A 24,082-nucleotide genomic window follows, 5' to 3' on the forward strand; every position below is an offset into this window, starting at 1 on the left:
TGTTTACAGTCTAAGGAAAAAACGTGCCTCGAAAATCAAGAAAATTTGATTCTCGTTCAGAGGGCGCCACTAGTTTTGGCCCACTGTCGTATAGATGGCGTTGACTGTTTCGTTTGTTAATTAACAATTTTAACGCATATCAGTGAAAGAATATGGGTCAAAATCATAAAAATAATTAATGCATTTAAAAAAAATCATTTATCTATATTTAAATACATTTTATCGTATTTTTATAAATCTTAATTTTTAGTTTTAAAGTGTGTCGACAGATGACAGTGAATTTACTGGGGTTACAAAATTTACTATGACAGTACGGCTCTAGTATAAGTTACTCTATGGTATAATAATATAAGATAGAGCGGTACTGATGACAGTACCGCTCTATTTTACCGCGCGGACATTTAATCTACTATGAAGTAGATTTTGTAACCACAGTAAATTCACTGCCATCTATCGACACACTTTAAAACTTAAAATGAAGATTTATAAAAATACGATAAAATGTATTTAAATATGGATAAATGATTTTTTTTTATTCGCATTATTTTTATGATTTTGACCGATGTTGTTTCACTGATATGCGTTAAAATTGTTAAATAACAAACGAAACCGTCAACGCCCTCTATACGAGAGTAGGCCAAAGGTAGTAGCGCCATTTGATCGTGAATCAAATTTTCTTGATTTTCGAGGCACGTTTTTTTTCTTAGACTGTATCCATCTATTACGGAGTTATATCTATCTTTGAGAATATAGTCCGCCTGGTACTCTCTTCCGAGACTCGCGAACAACGTGACTGACACAAGCCTACGTCATCGTGAACCTGTGAACAGCACAAGCGCCTGACACTCTTTGATAGAGAAAGATAGTCTTATTGCGATTCCTATAAGAGGAAAGAGAAAATAGTGCCATGCTTTTTCATTATCACCGACCGGGTTTTTTTTTCATGGTCGGGTTATGGCAGCATGGGTATGGTGAAATACTGAAATTTATAAGTGAAAGAGAAAAAGGATTATGCTGCCATACATTAACCTGTCAATACATGAATATGTCTTTCTCTTACCCCTGGTCGCTCGGTTTCATGTATATAACTACTATACTATGTCTATGATTCCTGTGACAGGTCGTCGTGTCGATCGTTTTGTTTATAGAAATTTTAGGAATTTATTTAGGTCCTAGATCACGCGGCCGCGGAAGGCCTTAGACCGCGAGCCAGGCGCAAATTTCCCGGGCGAAAACTCGTATAGCGGTTAACGGCTATGTATGATGAACCCTCGTGAACGTCAGCTGATGCTCCGTTGGTGGGTTGAGGGGTGGGTGAGGAATTGCAGCCACCGAAACGCGTAACACGTTCTTTCCACCGCGATACAACTGGCTGACGATTTGTTTTATTAACAATAGCATCTAAACTATCATCTGACAAAGTATCAAACGGGACGCGATGACGCCGATGACTGAAAAGAATTTTCTTCTTTACATGTTCATGTGACCAGCTGACGGTCTTTCCACAGCGATACAATCGGCTGACGATTTTGTTTATTCACAATAGCATCTAAACTATCATCTGACAAAGTATCAAGCGGTAGACGATGACTAATTTTTTTATAGACTTTATTTTCTTCCATTCCTCAACCCACCAACGGAGCGGTAGCTGACGTTCACGAGGGTTCATCATACTGAAGTGTAGGTATAGAATATTAGGTAAGGATTCAAATAACATGTAATTAGATCATAAGGTTAGCGGTACCATATACGGAGAGTCATGCAATATGACTCTCCACCGTATTAGCTAGGAATGTAGACCACACACGGAGAGTCATGTAAGATGACTCTCCGCCATATAAGGCCATGTAAGGATGGGACCCAGGACAGTATTAAAACACAAGACTGTCGAGTATAAACTGTACTATTTATTCATTAAAACTGGTATATATATAAATGTGGTTAGGTGGAGGGGGAGGCCTGTACGTGGCAGGTGTCCAATAGCTTGACCTTATATGGCGGAGGGTCATCTTACATGACTCTCCGTGTGTGGTCTACATTCCTAGCCTAATACGGTGGAGAGTCATATTGCATGACTCTCCGTATATGGTACCGCTAACCTTATGATCTAATTACATGTTATTTGAATCCTTACCTAATATTCTATACCTACACTTCAATACATAGCCGTTAACCACTATACGAGTTTTCGCCTGGGAGGCGATTGATCATGGAAATCTGTTCCTGGCCCGCGGTCTATAAGAAGCGCTGGCTGGACGTCGTAATAGCGGACATACAAGAGAACAATCTCACACTTGAGGATGCCGAAGACCGGGAAAAGTGAAGATTGAGCAGGAAAGCGGACCCTGGCGTTAGACCGGGAAAACGCTGGGTTGAAGAAGACGATAGGACATTTATTTAGAAACTAGCTTTTGCCCGCGACCTCGTCTGCGTGGACTTAGTAACCCCAGCTAGAGTAAGAATAGCGCCTGGAGAAAGTCTTATAGCAATTATTCAATTTGAGCATATTATGCACACAAATTAGCAGACACTTCATTAATTATCTCAATTCCACCCCGCTTTTTACTTTCTTAAGGGATGATTTTCGGGATAAAAACTATCCTATGTCCTTCTCAGGGACTCAACCTATCTCTATGCCAAATTTCATCTAAATCGATTCAGCGGTTTAAGCGTGAAGAGGGAACACACAGACAGACAGACTTTCGCATTTATAATATTAGTATGGATAGTATGGATTAAAATAGGGGTTTTATATAGTACATTACTATAGAGGCCGGGAAATGGAGGGTTGCAGGGCAAGTAGATATAGACGTATAGGGATTTTTAAGGTTCCGTACCCAAAGTGTAAAAACGGGACCCTATTACTAAGACTCCACTGTCTGTCTGATTTTACCAGGCTCTATCTCATGAACCGTGATAGTTAGACAGTTGAAATTTTAAAAGATGTATTTCCGTTGCCGCTATAACAACAAATACTAGAAACAGAATAAAATAAATATTTAAGTGGGGCTCCCATACAACAAACGTGATTTTTTTGCCGTTTTTCGCGTAATGGTACGGAACCCTTCGTGCGCTAGTCCGACTCGCACTTGGCCGGTTTTTATACTTGCCCTTCTCTCTATGAAATCCTCGAAATGAAAATACATTATTTGTGTGTCAGGTGGCCCACGAGCTGAGGAAGCTGTCGGACGTGATGCTGGAGAGGATCTTCAACTCACAGCAGAACCCCGACTACCGGTGAGCACATATATTCTAAATTATTTTACATCCAAAGAGAGTGTATAAGCACAGAATAAGTAATAGTATTATCATACAGAACGGCCACGCCCCGCCCCGCCCCGACTCGAATGACCTCGCCCCACGACACCAGATTGACGGCCGTTTGCCGACCGCTCAGTACTATTTTTAGTATTTTTAAGCAACTTACTCACACTATGACGCATGACGCGTGTACAGACGTGCCGTTCACACATAGAAACGCAAGTGATTTTTGATGTATAGCGTGTCCGCCCTGTGGTATAAGGGAGAAGTAGAAGCGGAAGTTTGTAGGGGTAGACCTCGGCGGATATTTCTCTGATCAGGCGATCTAGCATAAGTTGCGCGCGATTCCATACTTGAAGTTCCGCTAGATGTACGGAGTCGCGCGCGAGAACACAACTCCTAAAGGGGAAAGGGGAAATCCTAAAGAAAAGCCAAGTCAAGAACACCCTACAACGACGAGCGTGTATGAAATGTTATGAAAGTGAAGGAACTTGGGCGTTAACTCTAGAATCCCCCATCACGCCCAGGATTCAATGTACGCCCTCGCTGTAAATAAATACATTGCTCTTTTTTGACACAATAATGTACATTTTCATCACACTCGCTCAGTAAATGTGGAATTGCACGCTTGCTTTGCGGAAACTATAGAAAAATCGTTTTCCCTAGGGAGTTATGAAGTTTCTAGTATTATAATTAATAGTTTGTCTTTATACTTCATTTTTGTATCGCAAGTGTGATGAAAAACATTGTGTGTAACTCGCGGCGTAATAATATTGCAAACTCGAGTCTATAAATCGCTCCGCTAAGGCGTCGCGATTTAACTATACTCTCGTTTGCAATATTTAACTTACGCCCCATATTGCACAATGTACTATAGGGTATTTGACTACTAGTCAAATCAGTTTTTTTTTTTCGAAATGTCAAAACGATTTTGCTACTGTGGAATTTATATGAAACACTAGCATGTGACGTCACAATCAAATTACCTACTCTATAGTTTTTTACGGGTTTTAAAATAGAAATTGTGTCTAAAAATAACTGCTGTCTACGTTTCTCTATTAATCTTCTGGTGCTTTATTTCATGCATGGTGTAAAATAATTTATTTTAAATACAGTCAAATACCCTATTGTTCATAGCAAAGAGGATATAATAAGATAGAGTGGTACTGTCATAGTAAATTTTGTAACCACTGTAAGTTCACTGCCATCTATTGACATACTTTAAATCTAAAAATGAAGATTTATAAAAATACGTCAAAATGTATTTAAATATGGATAAATGATATTTTTATTTGCATTAATTATTTTTATATGATTTTGACCCATGTTCTTAAACGGATATGCGTTAAAATTATAAATAACAAACGAAACCGTCAACGCCCTCTATACGAAAGTAGGCCAAAGCTAGTGGCGTCATCTGATCGAGAATAAAATTTTGGTGATTTTCGAGGCACGTTTTTTTCCTTAGACTGTATCCATCTATTATGGAGTTATATCTACCTTTGTTCATAGGGACTGGCTGCTGGAGACCCACAAGATACTCACGAAGGCCGTCCAACTGACGTCCCTGAACTACGGGCCGTGGGAGCCCCTGGTGGCGCGCCTGAAGGGGCACGAGGCGCTCACGGCCGCGCTGCTTGCGGAGAGCCGCGCGCCACCAGTACACTCCGTGCACCAAGAACTACATTACAACCTTAAGATATAGCCTGCCTTGGATAACAGGGTGACATCGTTGCAACCACAAAATATCGTAACCCTAAAAGATTCTCATTGCAACACCTAAATATTCTCACTGTAACCCCAAAAGATTCTCATTGCAACCCCCAAATATTCTCACTGTAATCCCAAAAGATTCTCATTGCAACCCCTAAATATTCTCACTGTAACCCCAAAAGATTCTCATTGCAACCCCCAAATATTCTCACTGTTACCCCAAAAGATTCTCATTGCAACCCCTAAATATTCTCACTGTGACCACAAAAGATTCTCATTGCCACTCCCAACACATTCTTATTCCAACCCCAAATGTCATAGTAATCCCAAAACTTTTTCATTGCAACCCCAATTCTATAATAGAAGGTGTACACTGGTACGGAATTCCTCGTATTTTATTCAGAATTCAAAAAATTCTTAAGTCTTTATTGCGTAAGACATATTTTGTTTATAATGTAAGGTTATATTCTCACTGTAACCCGAAAAGCTTCTCATTGCCATTCCCAACACATTCATATTCCAACCCCAAATGTCATAGTAACCTCAAGACATTGTAATTGCAAACCCTAAATATTCTCACTCTAACCCCAAAAGATTCTCATTGCAACCCCTAAATATTCTCACTGTGACCCCGAAAGATTCTCATTGCCACTCCCAACACATTCTTATTCCAACCCCAAATGTCATAGTAATCCCAAAATATTGTCATTGCAACCCCAAAAGTACTAGAGTTAGACCAAGTAAAGTCTGCAACGGTTTTGATAATTTTTATAGAAGATTGACGTTTAAACATTTCTTGATCTAACTATAGTCAAATCAGTTGCTTAATTTCATGCATGGTGTAAAATAATTTATTTAAAATACAGTCAAACACCCTATAAGTTATTACTGTATTTTTTATACTTCCCGTCCGGTAAAACAAGACAGAAAGATTTGATTTATTTTAGTTTGAGTTTGAGAATAATAGTTATTTACGATACAAGTGCGGAAAAGAGGAAATTCGAAACGAGTGGCGAATTACCTATTCGCACGTGTATCGTACAACGTTTTACAGTATATATGGCCCTTTAAACTTTCGATATATGCACGAAAAGTGCTCTTTACGCACTAGTGCGAGAAAGTAGCACCATATGTACTGTAAAGAACTTTTCGTACTACTTTTGCAACAATAAGGTGAACATAATGGAGAAAAAGAATATTTAAAATCTATTATTTTATCACATTTGGAATTGTAATATTATATTCCACTGTATTTTCTGCACATCGAATAATTTATGTGATCTAATCTTTCGTATATATTTACGTAACTAGTCTCGTCAGTGGTTTAGGCTGCCATTCCACTGAGGCGGAGGCGAGAGGAGACATGAGGGAATCAATATCATTGGTTCTCTTCTCCATTCCGCTGGACTAAATGCTATTCCTCAGTGGATAGGCAGCCTTATATCCATAGATCACGTTTCTAGGTAGAGCATATAAGTCTCTTCGCGATCATAAAAATGTACGGGCCTGATTGACTTAAATGTGGTATTTTCTATAAAAATGGCTATGGCTTACGCCATTATAAACGATGCTCCGATGTAAATACAATGCCGCGTGACGCTGTGCGGCGTAAGCGCCATCGACAATAAGGTCCCTTTTCATAAAAAATGCCCTAAATTATGTTTTATCCCTTTCTTACAAATACATAAATCTAAAGAAACGATCCATAGCTAATTCAGGCCAGTATATTTTATTTTTATTTAGATATTTTATTTTATTAATTAATTCAAAAAATTTACACAGCATTACAGCGAACTAATACACTGAGAAATTTATAATAGAAAGTATTTATATAAACTAGGTACATGATACAGTCTAGAAAGGACAACAGAACAAATGTAAGAAAGAAGAACTAATACAAAACAGATGATTCACGCTTATCCATCGCCCCACAGTACTTCAAACATTCTTTACACAGATCCATCCAACTACTTGCAAATACATCACATTCCGGTGATGATGCGAGGAGCGCGTTGATATATTATAGAGCGCGGACAAGCGGTGATTTGCCATGAGCAAAGATAGATATAACTCCGTAATAGATGGATACAGTCTAAGGAAAAAACGTGCCTCGAAAATCAAGAAAATTTGATTCTCGTTCAGAGGGCGCTACTAGCTTCGCGTATAGATGGCGTTGACGGTTTCGTTTGTTATTTAACAATTTTAACGCATATCAGTGAAAGAACGGGTCAAAATCATAAAAATAATGAATGCAAATAAAAAAAATCATTTATCTATATTTAAATACATTCTATCGTATTTTTATAAATCTTCATTTTTAGTTTCAAAGTGTGTCGACAGATGGCAGTGAATTTACTGGGGTTACAAAATTTACTATGACAGTACCGCTCTAGTATAAGTTACTCTATGCCATGAGACTCGCGCGTTTTAGGCACAGCTAATAGGTGACAACTTCGCGGTCGGAAATTAAATTGGGCCTTAGCTATAGATGGAACGAACAAGCGTACGAGCTGTGCAACCAGTGAGGGCTATCGTTTTTTTGCTCACCAGTTGGCGCCTCTGTTGATGGTGGTCCAAAAGACTATAGAACAGCTGTCAGTCATTGAAGTGACAAGTGACATTTCGAACTATGGAAACATGGAGACTGTATAAAGGAGCCAAATCTCTATGTATGAAAAGTGTCTATCAAAAAACAGTAATTAGGCGGCGCCACCATACACCGAAATACTACCAAAAACAACCTACGTAATTTGGTCGAGTTATTTGTTGCCTTATATGGTTCATATTATACTCATGTCCCAGAGCCTAACTAGCGCCACCGGAGAGATTAGGAACTATTATTTAAAGCTTAACGCGGTCACTTTTACAACAATTCTGCCATAAGAGATTGCGATCCTTTCTATACCATCCATATATGGAAAAGACCACCATCTACACTAGCGCCCCTAGCGGCGAATTCATACGCGTTAGCCCTCATTCAGGACAGTCTCCCCCGTAAGACATTACATGCATTAGTCAAGAGCCATAATGTTATGAATATCACCATAAGTATAATGTATAAGAGCGATCATTTCGTTTAGATAGTCATTGCACATTTTCACGCTTAGAAAGCTAGGTATTAATATTAACATTTCCATTTCATACACATTTCACTCTTTGTAGATTAATATCAGATAGATATAACTCCGTAATAGATGGATGCGGTCTAAGGAAAAAACGTGCCTCGAAAAACAAGAAAATTTGATTCTCGATCAGATGGCGCCACTACCTTTGGCCTACTTTCGAAAAGTTGGCGTTGACGGTTTCGTTTGTTATTTAACAATTTAAACGCATATCAATAAAAGAACATGGGTCAAAATAATAAAAATAATTAATGCAAATAAAAAAAAAACCAAATATAAATACATTATATGGTATTTTTAACCATCTTCATTTTTAGTTTTAATCGTGTCGATAGATGGCAGTGAATTTACTGTGGCTACAAAACTTACTATGACAGTACCGCTCTATCCTATTATATCCTCTTTGTTAATATACATAAAAAACTATGGAGAGTCATACAAATTAAGTTCGACTATCTTAATAAGACGTTTTTGTACTTACCTACCTGTTACACTGTTTATTTTTCGAATACCAAATACATATTAAGTACAATAAAAACATATTATATTTTTTATAGTACATATGGTGCTACTTTCTCGCACTAGTGCGTAAAGTGCACTTTTTGTGCATATGTCGAAAATTTAAAGGGCCATATGTACTGTAAAACGCTGTACAAGACACGTGCGAAAAGGCAATTCGCGACTCGTGTCGATTTAAAACACTTCAGTCGTGTTTTAATTTATCGCCCCTTCTTGCGAATTTCTTACTTTTCGCACTTGTATCGTGTGATGTACTATTATATGTGCGCTCGACTCAATCGTACAAAAAAACATCGCAAAGCAGAATTATTGTTATCTAGGCTGGGATAAAGTAGTGGCCGTAAATTTTCGCAGGTCGAAATAATTAAATATGTACACTTTGAAATTATTTTTTGTACTAGACCGCGGGCCAGGAACAGATTTCCATGACCAATCGCCTTCCGGGAGAAAACTCGTATAGTGATTAACGGCTATGTATGATGAACCCTCGCGAACGTCAGCTGCCGCTACGTTTGGTGGGTTGAGGAATGGCAGCAAATAAAGTCAAAAAAAAAAATTTTTTGTCATCGCCTCCCGCTTGATACTTTGTCAGATGATAGTTTAGATGCTATTGTTAATAAAACAAATCGTTAGCTGGTTATATCGTGGTGGAAAGACCGTGTTTAGCGTTTCGGTGGCTGTCATTCCTCAACCCACCAACGGAGCGGCAGCTGACGTTCACGAGGGTTCATCATACATAGCCGTTAACCGCTATACGAGTTTTCGCCCGGGAGGCGATGACTGACGAAATTTGCGCCTGGCTTGCGGTCTATACGAATGAAACGCACATTTTCATTTATGTGAAGGCTATAAAATCAAAACACCAGCGTTGGCAATAATTTAGCAATAACATTTATTTTACGAATTTTGATGTTATAGTAATTAGCTTTAAGATTTATTTCAGTGAAGTGTTGGTAAAGACTCGTTTCTTAAGAGTTCACTACTCGTGTCAACTGTCAACTCGTTTCCTAAGAGTTCACTACTCAAGTCAACTCGTTTCTCAATCCACTACTCGTGTCAACTCGTTTCCTAAGAGTTTACAACTCAAGTCAACTCGTTTCTTAATCCACTACTCGTGTCAACTCGTTTCCTAAGAGTTCACTACTCAAGTCAACTCGTTTCTTAAGAGTTCACTACTCGTGTCAACTCGCTTCCTAAGACTTTACTACTCGTGTCAACTCGTTTTCTTAGAGTTCACTACTCAAGTCAACTCATTTCTTAATCCAATACTCGTGTCAACTCGTTTCCTAAGAGTTCACTACTCAACTCGTTTCTTAAGAGTTCACTACTCGTGTCAACTCGCTTCCTAAGACTTTACTACTCGTGTCAACTCGTTTCCTAAGAGTTCACTACTCGTGTCAACTCATTTCCTAACCTAAGAGTTTACTACTCGTTTCTTAAGTGTTAACTACTCATATCAACTCGATTCTTAACCTCGATTTTATTAAGTAAAAGTAAATAATTTTAACCACTTTGGAAATTGAATTTTTTATCCCCATACAAAAGAATGACAAGATTCAGAAATATTTCTATTTGAAAATTTCTAAATTAAGAAAAGTTTCTGATGACACGTCAGTACTCGAAACTCGAATAATTAAGACTCGTGTCTTACCAACTATATTTCGGTGTAACTATCGACAGACAACGTTTTTTGGATATTGTAAGTTTTACACGTAGACTTGTATATAGTAGATGTTTTTGTAATTAGTAAATTATACATGGTGACAAAAAAATAAGTGCATTCCCGTTGCCAGGGAGGTTTTGGGATTATACTGAGCAACTTTTACTATGGGACTAATGGGACCAACCCCGAAATCGAGGAAAAAATGTTGACTGTTTCATACATCATGGCTAGTCCATTTTCTATGGGAGGGTAAATTTTTTTTTTCGCGATTTCGTGGTTGGTCCCATAGTAAAATTTGCTCAGTATAATCCCAAAACCTCCTTGTAGACCAGCGGTGGGACAAAAATGGGTTTTGATAATATTAAAGTTTTTTCTTTTTCGATATGTCATTGTTAGCATGTTAAATAAGACTTTCGTAAAAAGTTAGAAATTTTTAGGGTGAGCGTTCGGATATATTGAAATATTTTAATTTCTGCTAATAACTTTGTAAATATAGAATTAAAGTTACAAAAAACTTTAACATATTGAATACCACTTTAATTTATACACAATATTCGGTTTTTAGAAATCTGGAACATGTGCTTTCTGGTGAACTTAAAAACATGAATTATTTTGTAAATAAATAATTAGAGTAGCTGATATTGCAAAATTACGATATTATGGATCAGCTTATTATACTTGTAAAAAATTAGAAATGTAGACAATGTGCTTCTCTAGATATTGATATCTGGTTAAGCAGTATAGCCAATATTGAATTAAAGTTTGTAGAGTTAATATTAAACGGTCATGACAATGATCTTAGTTCCCACACAAAAGATTAGAAATATAAAATTTGTGCGTCACTAAATACTGATACGTATGCATTCCGTGCTTATATTTACGTTACATTTCAAACGCGCGGCATGGTTGCGCGCGCCGCGCTGTGCGCCGCCGAGGCAGCGATCAAACGGTATTGATATATACCTATAGGTAGATCAACGGTATATAGATCAACGGGCTAGCGGGTAACCTAACCTTGCTAGACGCGTGCAAAATAATATTTCACAAAATTCAAAAAAATGTTCTAAAAGCAATCTGTATTTTTAACAGGTTAAAATTAAGTATCTAAATAGTCATAAAAATAATAAACCAGAACATTTGGTCGTGTCGTGTCTTTAACCTTGCCAGGCGATCTAAAAAGTATGGCACTTACTTGCACGCAAAATTAAGTTTGTTTACTATACAAATTATATGCATTACAAAGTTATCTTTGCACACAAAATTAAGTTTCTCTACTATACAAAGCGTATGCATCGCAGTTATTTTTGCACGCAAAATTATGTTTGTCTACTAAACAAAGTGTATGCATTACAAAGTTATTTTTGTAGTAAATTAAAGACCACTAGGTAGGATGTACAGTCAGCAATACTATTCGCTTAGCACCTTTGCATACAAACCTATACAGGGGTGGTATCTTTTCTCTGCAGCTAACTGTACAATGTGATTGTAACTATGAGGATGGTGTATATTTATGATGTATGAGGACATTTCTATTAAAAGTTATGTTAGATTTTGAAATTTTTATATTGAGTATATCTTCTTATATAAAAATTTGAATTTTGGTTATGGAATTTTATATTATATAACATACAAAAAAAACAACAATAAACAAAAAAATATATATAGGGCTGTATCTCCTAAACCGTCCGTCGCAGCGCAAAAATAAAAAAAAAATTCGTTCCCCTCTTTCAATATACAAAAAACACAATAAATAAATAAATGAATATTATAGGACATTCTTACACAGATTGACAGTCCCACAGTAAGCTCAAGAAGGCTTGTGTTATGGGTACTCAGACAACGATATATATAATATACAAATACATAGAAAACACCCATGACTCAGGAACAAATATCTGTGTTCATCACACAAATAAATGCCCTTACCGGAATTCGAACCCAGGACCATCGGCTTCACAGGCAGGGTCACCCACTAGGCCAGACCGGTCGTACAATGAAACACAAAAAGAAAAAAAAATCTTTACACGGCTGTATCTCCTAAACCGCGCGTCGTAGCACAAAAACAATCATCAAATTTTCGATCCACTTTAAGAAACCCTCAATTAATATAAAAAAAAAAAACAAAAAAAAAACGAAAAAATCTTTATAAGGCTCTATCTCCTGAACCGTGCGTCGTAGCGCAAAATAATAAAATTTTCGTTCAACTGCAGTGGACCCTAAATTAACATTAAAAAAAAAAGAAAAAAGGAAAGAAAATTCTTTAGACGGCTGTATCTCCTAAACAGTGCGTTGTAGAGCAAAAATCGTGCGACGGAGCGCAAAAATAATCAAATTTTCGTTCCACTTTAAGAAACCCTTGATTAATATAGGTATATAAAAAACACAAAAAATCCGTATAAGGCTTAATCTCCTAAACCGTGCGCCGTAGCGCAAAATAATAACATTTTCGTCCGCCTGCAGTGGACCCTTAATAAACATTAAAAAAAAAAACAAAGAAAAAAAAAGAAAAAATATTTACAGGGCTGTATCTCCTAAACCGTTCGTTATAGCGCAAAAATAATCAAATTTTCGTTCCCCTATCAGAAGCCCCTAAGTAACATACAAAAAATACAATGAAAACATAAAAGAAAAAAACAAAGAAAACAATCTTTTTATAGGGCTGTATCTCCTAAACCGTGCGTCGGAGCGCAAAAAAAGTAAAATGTTCGTTCCCCTCTAAAAAAGATAGATATAACTCCGTAATAGATGGATACAGTCTAAGGAAAAAACGTGCCTCGAAAATCACGAAAATTTGATTCTCGATCAGAGGGCGCCACTAGTTTTGGCTTACTCTCGTATAGATGGCGTTGACGGTTTCGTTTGTTATTTATAATTTTAACGCATATCAGTGAAAGAACATGGGTCAAAATCATATAAAAATAATTAATGCAAATAAAAAAATCATTTATCCATATTTAAATACATTTTAACGTATTTTTATAAATCTTCATTTTTAGTTTTAAAGTATGTCGATAGATGGCAGTGAATTTAAAGCGGTTACAAAATTTACTATGACAGTACCACTCTATCTTATTATATCCTCTTTGCCTCTAAGAAACCCTTTTTTAATATGAGAAAAAACAAAAAAAAACGAAAAAAATATTTACACGGCTGTAACTCCTAAACCGTGCGTCGTAGCGCAAAAATAATCAAAATTTCATTCCACTTTAAGAAACCCTTAATTTATATTTAAAAAAAAAATCTTTATAAGGCTGTATCTCCTAAACCGTGCATCGTAGCGCAAAATAATAAAATTTTCGTTCCATTGCAGTGGACCCTTAGTTAACATTTAAAAAAAAACTAAAAAAAAACAGAAAAATATCTTTACAGGGCTGTCTCTCCTAAACCGTGCGTTGAAGCGCAAAAATAATCTAATTTTCGTTCTCGTTTGAGAAACCCGTAAGTAACATTCAAAAAATACAATGAAAAACAAAAAAGAAAACAAAAAATTAAAACATCTTTATAGGGTTGTATCTTTTAAATATTAATAAGGGTTTCTTAAAGTGGAACGAAAATTTAATTATTTTTGCTCTTCGCTCCGACGCACGGTTTAGGAGATACAACCCTATAAACATATTTTTCTTTGTTTGTTTTCTTTTTAGTTTTTCATTGTGTGTTTTGTATGTTACTTAGGGGCTTTTCAAAGGGGAACGAAAATTAGATTATTTTTGCGCTACAACGCACGGTTTAGGAGATACAACCCTATAAAGATTTTTTATTTTTTTGTTTTCTTCTTTGTTGTTCGATTATGTTTTTTGAATGTTACTTACGGGTTTCTCAAAGGGGAACGAAAATTAGATTAGTTTTGCGCTACAACGCACGGTTTACGAGATACAGCCCTGTCATAGGACATTTCGATGCTAGTGCGGAAAGTGTGTCATTATTAGACATTTCCGCACGTGTATCGAACGACGTTTTTCAATACAGTTGCGAAAAAATAAGAAAAACAACAAGTAAGGAATTCGAAACTTTTATATTATTAATTCTGTGACATCATTGACATTGACATTATGAAGAGGTGTGTTTTTAGCTGGGTGTTATTATTATTGAACCCACTTTAATGAAAGTTTTTTTTAAATGCATGTTCTATAAGACAATTGTACATATAAAACATTGTACTATTATTACCCAAATATCGTTAATTACGATTATTTGTGTATCGTACATTTATAAAAACAATATCGAATGTTGCCTTTGGAAATTTAAAGCAGAAATAAAAAACGCCTCTCCTTTGACAGGCGTTCCGTTCTATTCAGACAACTTATTAAGAACGGTTTTTCAATATTCAATATATAAAAAAATAGACGTGTTATAATGATGAAGAGGTAAGTAATAAAATATGAAATATGTATATTTTTCGTATTCTTACTTTAACAGTAGGTTTTTATGTTGATTACTGAGTATTGAGTATTGAAATAATCGTTAATAACGATATTTAGGTAATAATAGTACAATGTTTTATATTTGTAAAACAATACAATGTGTATAATGTTGTATGTAGTGGGTTCAATAATAATAACAAAATCCATTCTAGTCGAATAAAAGCTATAAAAACACCTCTTCATAATGTCAATGTCAATAATTAGAGTTTTGAATGATTCACGGTGGTTTTGAAATATCGCGAGCTCACAAATAATACAAAAGGTAATCACGGTCTATATCCCGGTCAATATAAGTCTAATGTCAATAATGTCACAGAATTAATAATATAAAAGTTTCGAATTCCTTACTTGTTGTTTTTCGCAACGGTATTAAAAAACGTCGTTCGATACTCGTGCGGAAATGTCATTCTTCGAAAGTATGTAAAGTATGACATACTTTCCGCACTAGCATCGAAATGTACTATTTCTGTTTTTTTTTTCTGTTTTTTTAATGTTAACTAAGGGTCCACTGCAATGGAACGAAAATTTTATTATTTTGCGCTACGATGCACGGTTTAGGAGATACAGCCTTATAAAAATTTTCTGTGTTTTTTTTAAATATATTACTTAAGGGATTCTTAGTGGAATGAAAATTTGATTATTTTTGCGCTCCGTCGCACGGTTTAGGAGATACAACCCTATAAAGATTTTTTCTTTGTTTTTCTTTTTAGTTTTTCATTGTGTTTTCTGTATGTTACTTAGGGGTTTCTCAAAGGGGAACGAAAATTAGATTATTTTTGCGCTACAACGCACGGTTTAGGAGATACAGCCCTCTAAAAAAAAAAATTCTGTTTTTTTTTTCTTTTCTTTTTAAATGTTAATTAAGTTGAAAGAAAATTTTATTATTTTACTCTACGACCCACGGTTCAGAGATACAGCCTTATAAAGACTTTTTTGGTATTTTTTTTTTTTTTTAATATTACGACGCTCGGCTTAGGAGATACAGCCGTGTAGAGTTTTTTTTCTTATTGTGTTTCATTGTGTTTTTTGTATATTAAAAGTGTTTTTAAAGGGGAACGAAAATTTTATTATTTTTGCGCTACGACGCGCGACGGACGGGTTAGGAGATACAGCCCTATATTTCTTTTTTTGTATATTTATATAATATAAAATTCAATAACCAAACTTCAACTTTATATATAAGTAGATATATTTAATATAAAAATTTCAAAATCTAACATAATTTAATAATAGCGTCGTAGCGTAAAATAATAAAATTTTCGTTCAACTTAATTAACATTTAAAAAGAAAAGAAAAAAAAAACAAAATTTTTTTTAGAGGGCTGTATCTCCTAAACCGTGCGACGGAGCGCAAAAATAATCAAATTTTCGTTCCACTAAGAAACCCTTAACTAATATATTAAAAAAAAAACACAAAAAACCTTTTTAATTCTGTATCTCCTAAACCGTGTGCCGTAGCGCAAAATAATAAACATTTTCGTTCGCCTGCAGTGGACCCTTAATAAACATTAAAAAAAAAACAAATAGAAAAAAAAAAACAGAAAAAAATATTTACAGGGCTTAAATAATCAAATTTTCGTTCCCTTAACAGAAGCCCTTAAGTAACATACAAAAAACACAATAAATAACATATATCATAAATATACACCATCGTCATAGTTACAATCACATTGTACAGTCAGCTGCAGAGAAAACATACCACCCCTGTAAAGAAGTTTGTATGCAACGGTGCTAAGCGAATAGTATTGCTGACTGTACATCCTACCCAGTAGTCTTTAATTTACTGTACTACAAAAATAACTTTGTAATGCATACAATTACTATAGTAGACAAACTTAATTTTACGTACGAGTAAGTGCCATACGTTACTTTTTAGCTCTTCTGGCAAGGTCAAAGACCCGACCAAATGTTCAGGCTTATTTTTTGTGACTATTTAGATACTTAACTTCAACCTGTAAAAATTACAGATTGCCTCACGAACTTTTTTGGAGCCCTAAAAAATCTTAAAAAATATAAGGGTTGATTTAGCCCCGCTACCCTGCAGCCAGACCTCCAGTGCTGAGTTAGGGTATGATAGGAGAAGTATCAGGCAAATTTTCAGCTTGCCTCAAGGACCTACTCCAAAATGTCTACCAGCTCTCGGACCACTAAGTAACTACAAATAATCAGTCCACATAACAAACATTTTGTACTCATTTTGAAGTCATAATTACATTAATTTCACGTAATATCGGCATCTAATTTATGTGCACGGTAAACAAACTAATGAATGACAAGAAAAGTACGAAGTACTTACGAAGCTGAGCGGGGGGTGGGGCGACCGGGCGAGGTACCTATAGGTATAGATAGATACGAATGCTACGATAGGCTCCCGCGTGCCGCGCCGGCACCTTGACGGACCAGCGCGGCGTATGTATGAATTTCGCGCCTTTTTAAATAGATTTGGCTATAACAATGGAAGCTACACACAGAAATTTCTTACTTTTCATAATATGGTTGCATATATTATTTTATAGTATGAAACTTATCTTTATAGACTTTAATTCAATATTGGACCTTACAGGACAAAAAACGCATATTAAAATTTAAGCAGCAATCCTATTTTTCTAATTTTTCGGCTTTGTCTATTAACTTAAGAATTTAGAGATATTATTGTGGATTTTTAAAACTTTAATTCAATATCGACAAAATAATAAGCTAATTTTAGTTTGACAAAGAAGCACGTTAAATTTTTGTCTAAAAATGTAACAGTTTAAAGAGTCATACATAATTTAAACGATGAAGCTTAAACTTTGCACTTTAATTCAATATTCAAAAAGCATCAATCAAAATATATAAATACCTAATTTATACCTAACGCTCGTTCTAACTTTTCCTCTTAAATTACAAATATGCTTAAAAACATGTCCCCTGCCATATAAGCATCACTTTTCCTTCTTTAGAATTATCATAACTTTAAGGTCAAAAATATGGTCCCACTATCGGTCTATTGGCAACGGGAATGCACTTATTTTTTAACCACCCTGTATAACGTGGTTTTGTATCTAATACCGATATTGAAGTTTCCACTATTAAAAAATATTGCAGCAATTATTATCCTTTTTATTATACCTTCAAATAATATATGTATATATAATATAAGCTTCACTCTTGTAACCATTGTTTGTATGCGTAAAGCCTAAAAAACTTGACGGCGGAAGAAGATGGCGTTGTATAGTGCCATAAGCACTAAGACAAACTTCCTTATCATAAAGGGCTCCACAGACAAATTCAATATAGTGAGAAAGTCAACACAACATAGTGAGATGAGCGTTTCTTTTTTTAGCTATTTTTTTATGTGACCTTTTTTGCCAATTTTGTGTTATTTCTAGTCAGGATCACGAGCCCTTTTCATCCTTATAGGAGAAAAAGTGTCCTAAAATTTGTATATGGGGAAATGGTAACACAATAGGAAAAAACCTTGGGACATTTTTTTATCCCATTAGGGTTGAAAGAGCTCGTGATTCTGAGTAGAAATAGCCATAGAGAAGTAACACAAAAGTTTCAAAAAGTCACATCAAAAAAAAGACAAAAAAAAAGAAACGCTCAGATGCGACCTTGGTGGGATTCGGCGCACGTTCGATCGTGTGTACGTGGTCCGTCGTACGTCCGTCTAGGACTAGGACAGTGAGTATTATATTCTTTGACTAGGACATAGTTAAGTGTGACTCACTTAACAGTGAGAACGAAAAACCTTAAGGGCCCTCCACACTCATGCGCGAAGCCTCGAACGCGAGTGTGGAGTCAAGTTCGGTAATCAGCGAAATCGACTCCACACTCGCATTCGTGCCGCGTAGTCTGGAGCGCACTTTACGGAGTAGTAGAGTAGTACCAAACGGAGTAGCCATTAACAGGCGTTCCCCTCTTTCGAAAAAAGTCGGCCAATGGTCATACACAATGTATGGATTGACGTTTATCTGACATGGCTATTTTTACGTTACGTATCAAAATGTCCCTTCACACTCATGCGCGAATCACGGCGCGAAGCCGCGATTCGCGCATGAGTGTGGAGGGCCCTATAGACCTAGCATTGCACAAATCAGCTATACGCGTGCGCCCGTGAGGGACGGAACATACGCAATGCGACAATATGATTGGTCGATTAGATTTGTAGCCCACCATAAACCATACAAATTTACGGTGGGGAATAAAAAAAAATGTGAGTGTGACAAGGACAAACAATGGCGTAGCTAGGCGTGGGCGAAGTGGGCCGTCGCCCACGGCCTCGCGCCCCAAGGGGGGGCCTCGCGCGAGGCTCTTTCGGGCATAGTGAAGAAATAGGGCCTCGCAGATGCGATTTCGCACACGGCTAGATTAGTTCACGCTTCGCCACTGATAACAGCGCTTTCTCTGCTACTCCTACTGAAAGATACATAAGACTATCCCGTTCGGTCATTTCCCCTCACCCCTCATGACCGATCCAGTTAGACTAGATTTATGTTACGTATATAGGTACATTTGACGTTCCCCTCCCCGCAATAACGTATGCGGAGTGAAATCTGGACAAATTTCAATGCCGTATAAAACAAAAACAACATGGTTATTTTTCATAAAGGGCGCCATCCACACTCGTGCGCGAATCGCGGCGCGAAGCCGCGAACATGAGTGTGGAGTCTAGTTCGCTAATCAGCGATATCGACTCCACACTCGTGTTCGCGGCTTCGCGCCGCGTAGTCTGGAGTAAGCTTAATGTTTATATCCTCCGAGCGAAAAACAGATATTTTGACCGCACCAAGTCGCTGTCCGGTACGCCCGTCTGTAAAGAGCTTTAATGAACGAACGAAATGTCAGGTCAGGGCGCGTAGCCAACGTGCCAATCGCGCTTCGCAGCGTATCTTAGTCATCTCTCTCTATCACTCTTCCATACTAGTGCGACAGTGACAATTGCTATTCGTTCGCTACGGAGCGTTAACGATTGCACGTTTGCTATTGCTACGCACCCTATCGCCAAATCGGAACGTAAGCCGTAAACGTAATCTAACCTCATTTCTCCAAACAAAACGTTTATATTTTAATTAAAAACAAGGTATTAGGAAAAGTCTTTTATGTAAAGCGCGCGAGAATAGACTATTCCTAAAAATGATTAAATGAACGTTCTGTCTCAAGCTAAGGAATTTATTATACGAGATTGAACTAAGGCCACTGAGGCAGTCACAGCAACAATGGCAGATTTATTTGTCGCTGTCGTTTGTTCTTCGAACATGAATCGTAGCATGGAAGCTCACGCATTCCTGGCTAAGAAGGGGTTCAAAGTGAAATCATTTGGTACGGGAGAAAAAGTGAAACTACCGGGTGCATCAGCCGATCGACCCAATTGTTACGAGTTTGGGGTTCCTTACGATGATATCTATAACGACTTGTTGGACAAAGATAAAACATACTACACCCAAAATGGATTGTTACACATGTTAGATAGAAATCGAAGAATCAAGCCATGCCCGGAGAGGTTCCAGGATTGTAAAAACCGCTTTGATGTGATCATCACATGTGAAGAAAGAGTATACGATCAAGTTATTGAATGGTTCGGGTCAAGGAGGTCCATCCACAACCAGCCTGTGCATGTGATCAACATGGACATACAGGACAACCACGAGGAAGCTACCATCGGTGCATTTCTCATCAGCGACATGGTTTCTAAGATGGCGCAGAGTGATGACTTGGACAATGATATTGATGAATTATTACATGACTTTGAGGGAACATGCCATAGACCCATTTTGAATTGTATTATGTTTTATTGATATACACAGTATACACTTACTGTATAAATCCATAACCAATTGGTTATGACATTTGTTACTGCTATGAATTCTTACTTCATATAATTTATCAATATCTGGGAGACCGAGCTTTTTCCCAGAGATAAGACCTAGTTAGATCGATTTTTCGTCCCCGAAAACCCCCTTATAGCATATTTCATCAGAATCGTTAGAGCCGTTTCCGAGATCCCCGAAATATAATATATACAAGAATTGATTTAATGGTATAAGATTTGTCTTGTTGCTAATATTTTGAACCTTTTGAACGCTTTTCCTCAAGCGTCAAGATGTGGCCTACATGCCAATATCTCGACTAGTGAATAACGAATATAATTGCTTTGACAGCATCCGCCATGACCACTTTAGTGGCTGGTATGGCAGGCACGACCTATTTAGTGACTCTTGGTGTCCAAAAGGTTAACCATTTTTATAGGTTATAGGTTTTTATATTCCAGATAACTATTACTAATTATTTTATGAATTTCAACTCTGTATACTCAAACACATTACCGATGTAGTGCATAATTGTTTTCCATCATACTTTTTGTACTGAGCCTGACTAATATAGCATAAGATATTCATGCGTTGCTGTGAAAGTATGATGGCTGCAATGTTCTGCCACCCGAGTGCAGCACTAGCCTTTTTAGTAAACCATAGAGTAACTTATACATACTGTACCTTTAACAGGTTTTCAACAAGTTTTCAAAGATAATAAAATATGACATTGATTCATCAAGGTGGTTTGTTTACAGAGGACCTAAGGGGAAACGCGAATCCGAAATTTCGCTATCTGCCTCTTTATCGCTTGAATATGCAAGAGTGACAGAGATGTTAAATAACGAAGTTTCGATTTTCTTGTTTCGCGATAGACCCTCAGATTGTGGTAGTGGCGCCCCCTTCGCAGATAATTTTGAACAATGAAACTAGAATTTTGATAAACCTACCTTTCATCTCCACAATTAGGTACTATTCTCTCCTTCCCACGTTCATTTACTCTGTGTATACAAAGGTAAAATGTTACTATTAGGGAATGCAAATTGGTTATGACCGTAACTGAAATATTTCATATCCGATTATTGGAAACTTGATTAACCGGGCACGGTTATTTTAGGTTATTTATTTATAACTTAAATTCTATGAATTGATCTACTAATGACTACAAAATTCTACCTTTTTCGGCTGTGACGCCTGTGACTATAATTTTTGTCATTCGTGTACTTCAAGAACGAAAATACTTATACCAAATTTACTTTCCTGAATTATGAAATATTTTGATTGAATATTGTATCACGTCCAAGGTCATTATTTCACTTTTGCTGTATTTGTGTTCTATTAAAAAACTAAGACATTATACTTACATTCAGTCAGGAAACATATATATAGAATGAATAGATAGATAGATGTAGAAGTTATAAAGCTTCCACCTTAGATATACGGAGATGCGGCCGCGGCGGATTTTATTTATTTACCACCTTGTCAGATCAATTGATTTATACAGGGTGGCAAAAAATAAGTACATTCCCGTTGCCAGGGAGGTTTTGGGATTATACTGAGCAACTTTTACTATAGGACCAACAACGAAACCGCGAAAAAAATTTTACACCCATAGAAAATGGACCAGCCAAATTTTTCAGCGATTTCGTGGTTGGTCCCATAGTAAAAGTTGCTCAGTATAATCCCAAAACCTCCCTGGCAACGGGAATGCACTTATTTTTTAGCCACCGTGTATATCCATATGAAATTATGGCTGTCTAGCACTAATGATCACTCTCATCTTGGAGGTAAGATGAGGATTATTGATGAAAAGATCGTAAGCACTTTTGCTCGGCCAATTTAAGAACCTATATAGGTCTACTGCTTCTAAATTATTATGAATTTCTCTGTATACTTAATTGTAAGTAACGGTCTCATAGCGAAGAGTCTCGACATTGAAAGACTCTCGCTAGGTGGTTGTGTCAAGGGTCAGATGCAGAAGGCGGTAATCTTGGACACGGCGCGGATAGTCCGCCGGTTCCTCTCTCTGCGGCCCTGACCACCGGCAGCTTGGGCCCTGCCCCGCTGCTGGCGGCACCCTAGGTTAGGTTTTTTATAATGTATTTATATGTATTTTTCAACACACTTGCTCAAAACGACGTTTTTATTCCACCGATTTTTGGCTCATAATACTAGATATTAAACGCGTGCTCTTTCAGTATATTATAACACTCGTGCTTTTTCATTATATTATATGACCGAGTTAAGAAGGTAACTGATTGCTAATGATATGCATGGAAACGGAGCCTTCTTTAATTGGTTGGACTGGCGGGCACCGGCGCCCCCCGACCGCCTGCTGCGGCCCGGCCGGCCCCGAGAGGCGGCCGGCAGTATGACAGATTTTAGACTTCTACTGTTTTAACAATTAAAATTTGATTAATTAGAAAGTTTTTTTTTCTCGCAAGTGTGTAGAAAAACGTCGTATGAAACGCGTGTGCATTGGTCATTACACACATCGGCTTTCTTGCACGCACAATATCGCCTCGTGTGTAATGACCAACTTAGCACACTTGTATCATAATGTACTATTGTAAGTTTTGTGTTTTTATATTTTACTTTTATATTCATGTTATAAAATAAGTAACTTAAGAAGAAAGATATATAAATAAAGAGAATAATATTTTTTTCTCTTTCACTCTTATACATTTCGGTATTTCGCCATCGCCTCCTTGCTATGATGCCATAACCCGACCATGAAAAAATGCCTTGTCGGTGATAAAGACAAAGCATGGCACTATTTTCTCTTTCCTCTTATAAGAATTGCAATAAGACTATCTTTCTCTATCAAAGAGTGTCAGGCCCTTGATGATTCCAATTAACCCGATGATGATTGTAATGTGTACCAATAAAGACTTTTTTATGAGCTTTTTTTTTTGCATGTTGCACTTTCCTCGCTACAGTGAGGTGAAAAGTTTTGTGTTACACACGGGTGCAAATGTATTTTACTTCTCGTGTGTTGAAACATTCGCTACGCTCAGGATTATATTTTAGAATCCAACTATAGAATCCTTTCGCATGCTCGTGTTTCAATTCCACACTCGCGGGTAAAATACAACTTTGCACCCTAGTATAACAAATAACTATTCCACTGTTACATTGAATTTGGAAATGAATCAGGCTTTCTAAATAAATGACACGGATAAATGATAATAACAGTACCTTACATCAAACGGTCTAAAATTGAGAAATAGTACGCTTGAATATACAAGAGTGACAGAGATGTTAGATAACGAAATTTCGATTTTCATCTTGTTTCGCGGTAGACCAGATTGTGGTAGTGGCGCCCCCTACGCAGATGTTCGCGTAATATTCCCTATTTGCTAAATTTAGTTTAAATCGTTAAAAATAAAACCATCCAACGCTTATTAAGCTCATTAATTTATTCCATAATCCTTTCATACAGTAGTGTAATATTTACATTATACCCCCGCGAGTTACACGCCTATTACCGCCCGACGTTCCAAATACGGAACGCCGAAAAGTAGGGATGGCAAACCGGTTTTTATTTGTATGAAATTTCGACTAATAACCGGTTTATCCATACAATTAAAAA

The 24,082-nt window shown here is 36.7% G+C and overlaps 2 protein-coding genes and 1 long non-coding RNA gene across 3 annotated transcripts in view; all 3 read left to right on the forward strand.

Moving 5' to 3' along the window:
* LOC134754549 (SET and MYND domain-containing protein 4-like) overlaps positions 1 to 5,072 on the forward strand; it is a 36,218-nt gene extending 31,146 nt beyond the window's left edge. Inside the window, exons 17-18 of the mRNA XM_063690851.1 lie at positions 3,161 to 3,237; positions 4,774 to 5,072. Of these exons, the coding sequence (XP_063546921.1) occupies positions 3,161 to 3,237; positions 4,774 to 4,966 (270 nt within the window). The 3' untranslated portion in view covers positions 4,967 to 5,072. The remainder of the gene's footprint in view (positions 1 to 3,160; positions 3,238 to 4,773) is intronic.
* Positions 1 to 24,082, forward strand: part of LOC134754592 (uncharacterized) — a 363,458-nt gene that overhangs the window by 237,061 nt on the left and 102,315 nt on the right. The gene's annotated exons all lie outside the window — the stretch shown is intronic.
* On the forward strand, positions 19,703 to 21,782 carry LOC134754568 (RNA polymerase II subunit A C-terminal domain phosphatase SSU72-like). Its single transcript, XM_063690885.1, has one exon. It carries the CDS (start codon positions 19,900 to 19,902, stop codon positions 20,476 to 20,478), a length of 579 nt encoding a protein of 192 aa, XP_063546955.1. The 5' UTR covers positions 19,703 to 19,899; the 3' UTR covers positions 20,479 to 21,782.

The sequence above is a fragment of the Cydia strobilella genome, chromosome Z (assembly GCF_947568885.1).
Source record: "Cydia strobilella chromosome Z, ilCydStro3.1, whole genome shotgun sequence".
NCBI lineage: Eukaryota > Metazoa > Arthropoda > Insecta > Lepidoptera > Tortricidae > Cydia > Cydia strobilella.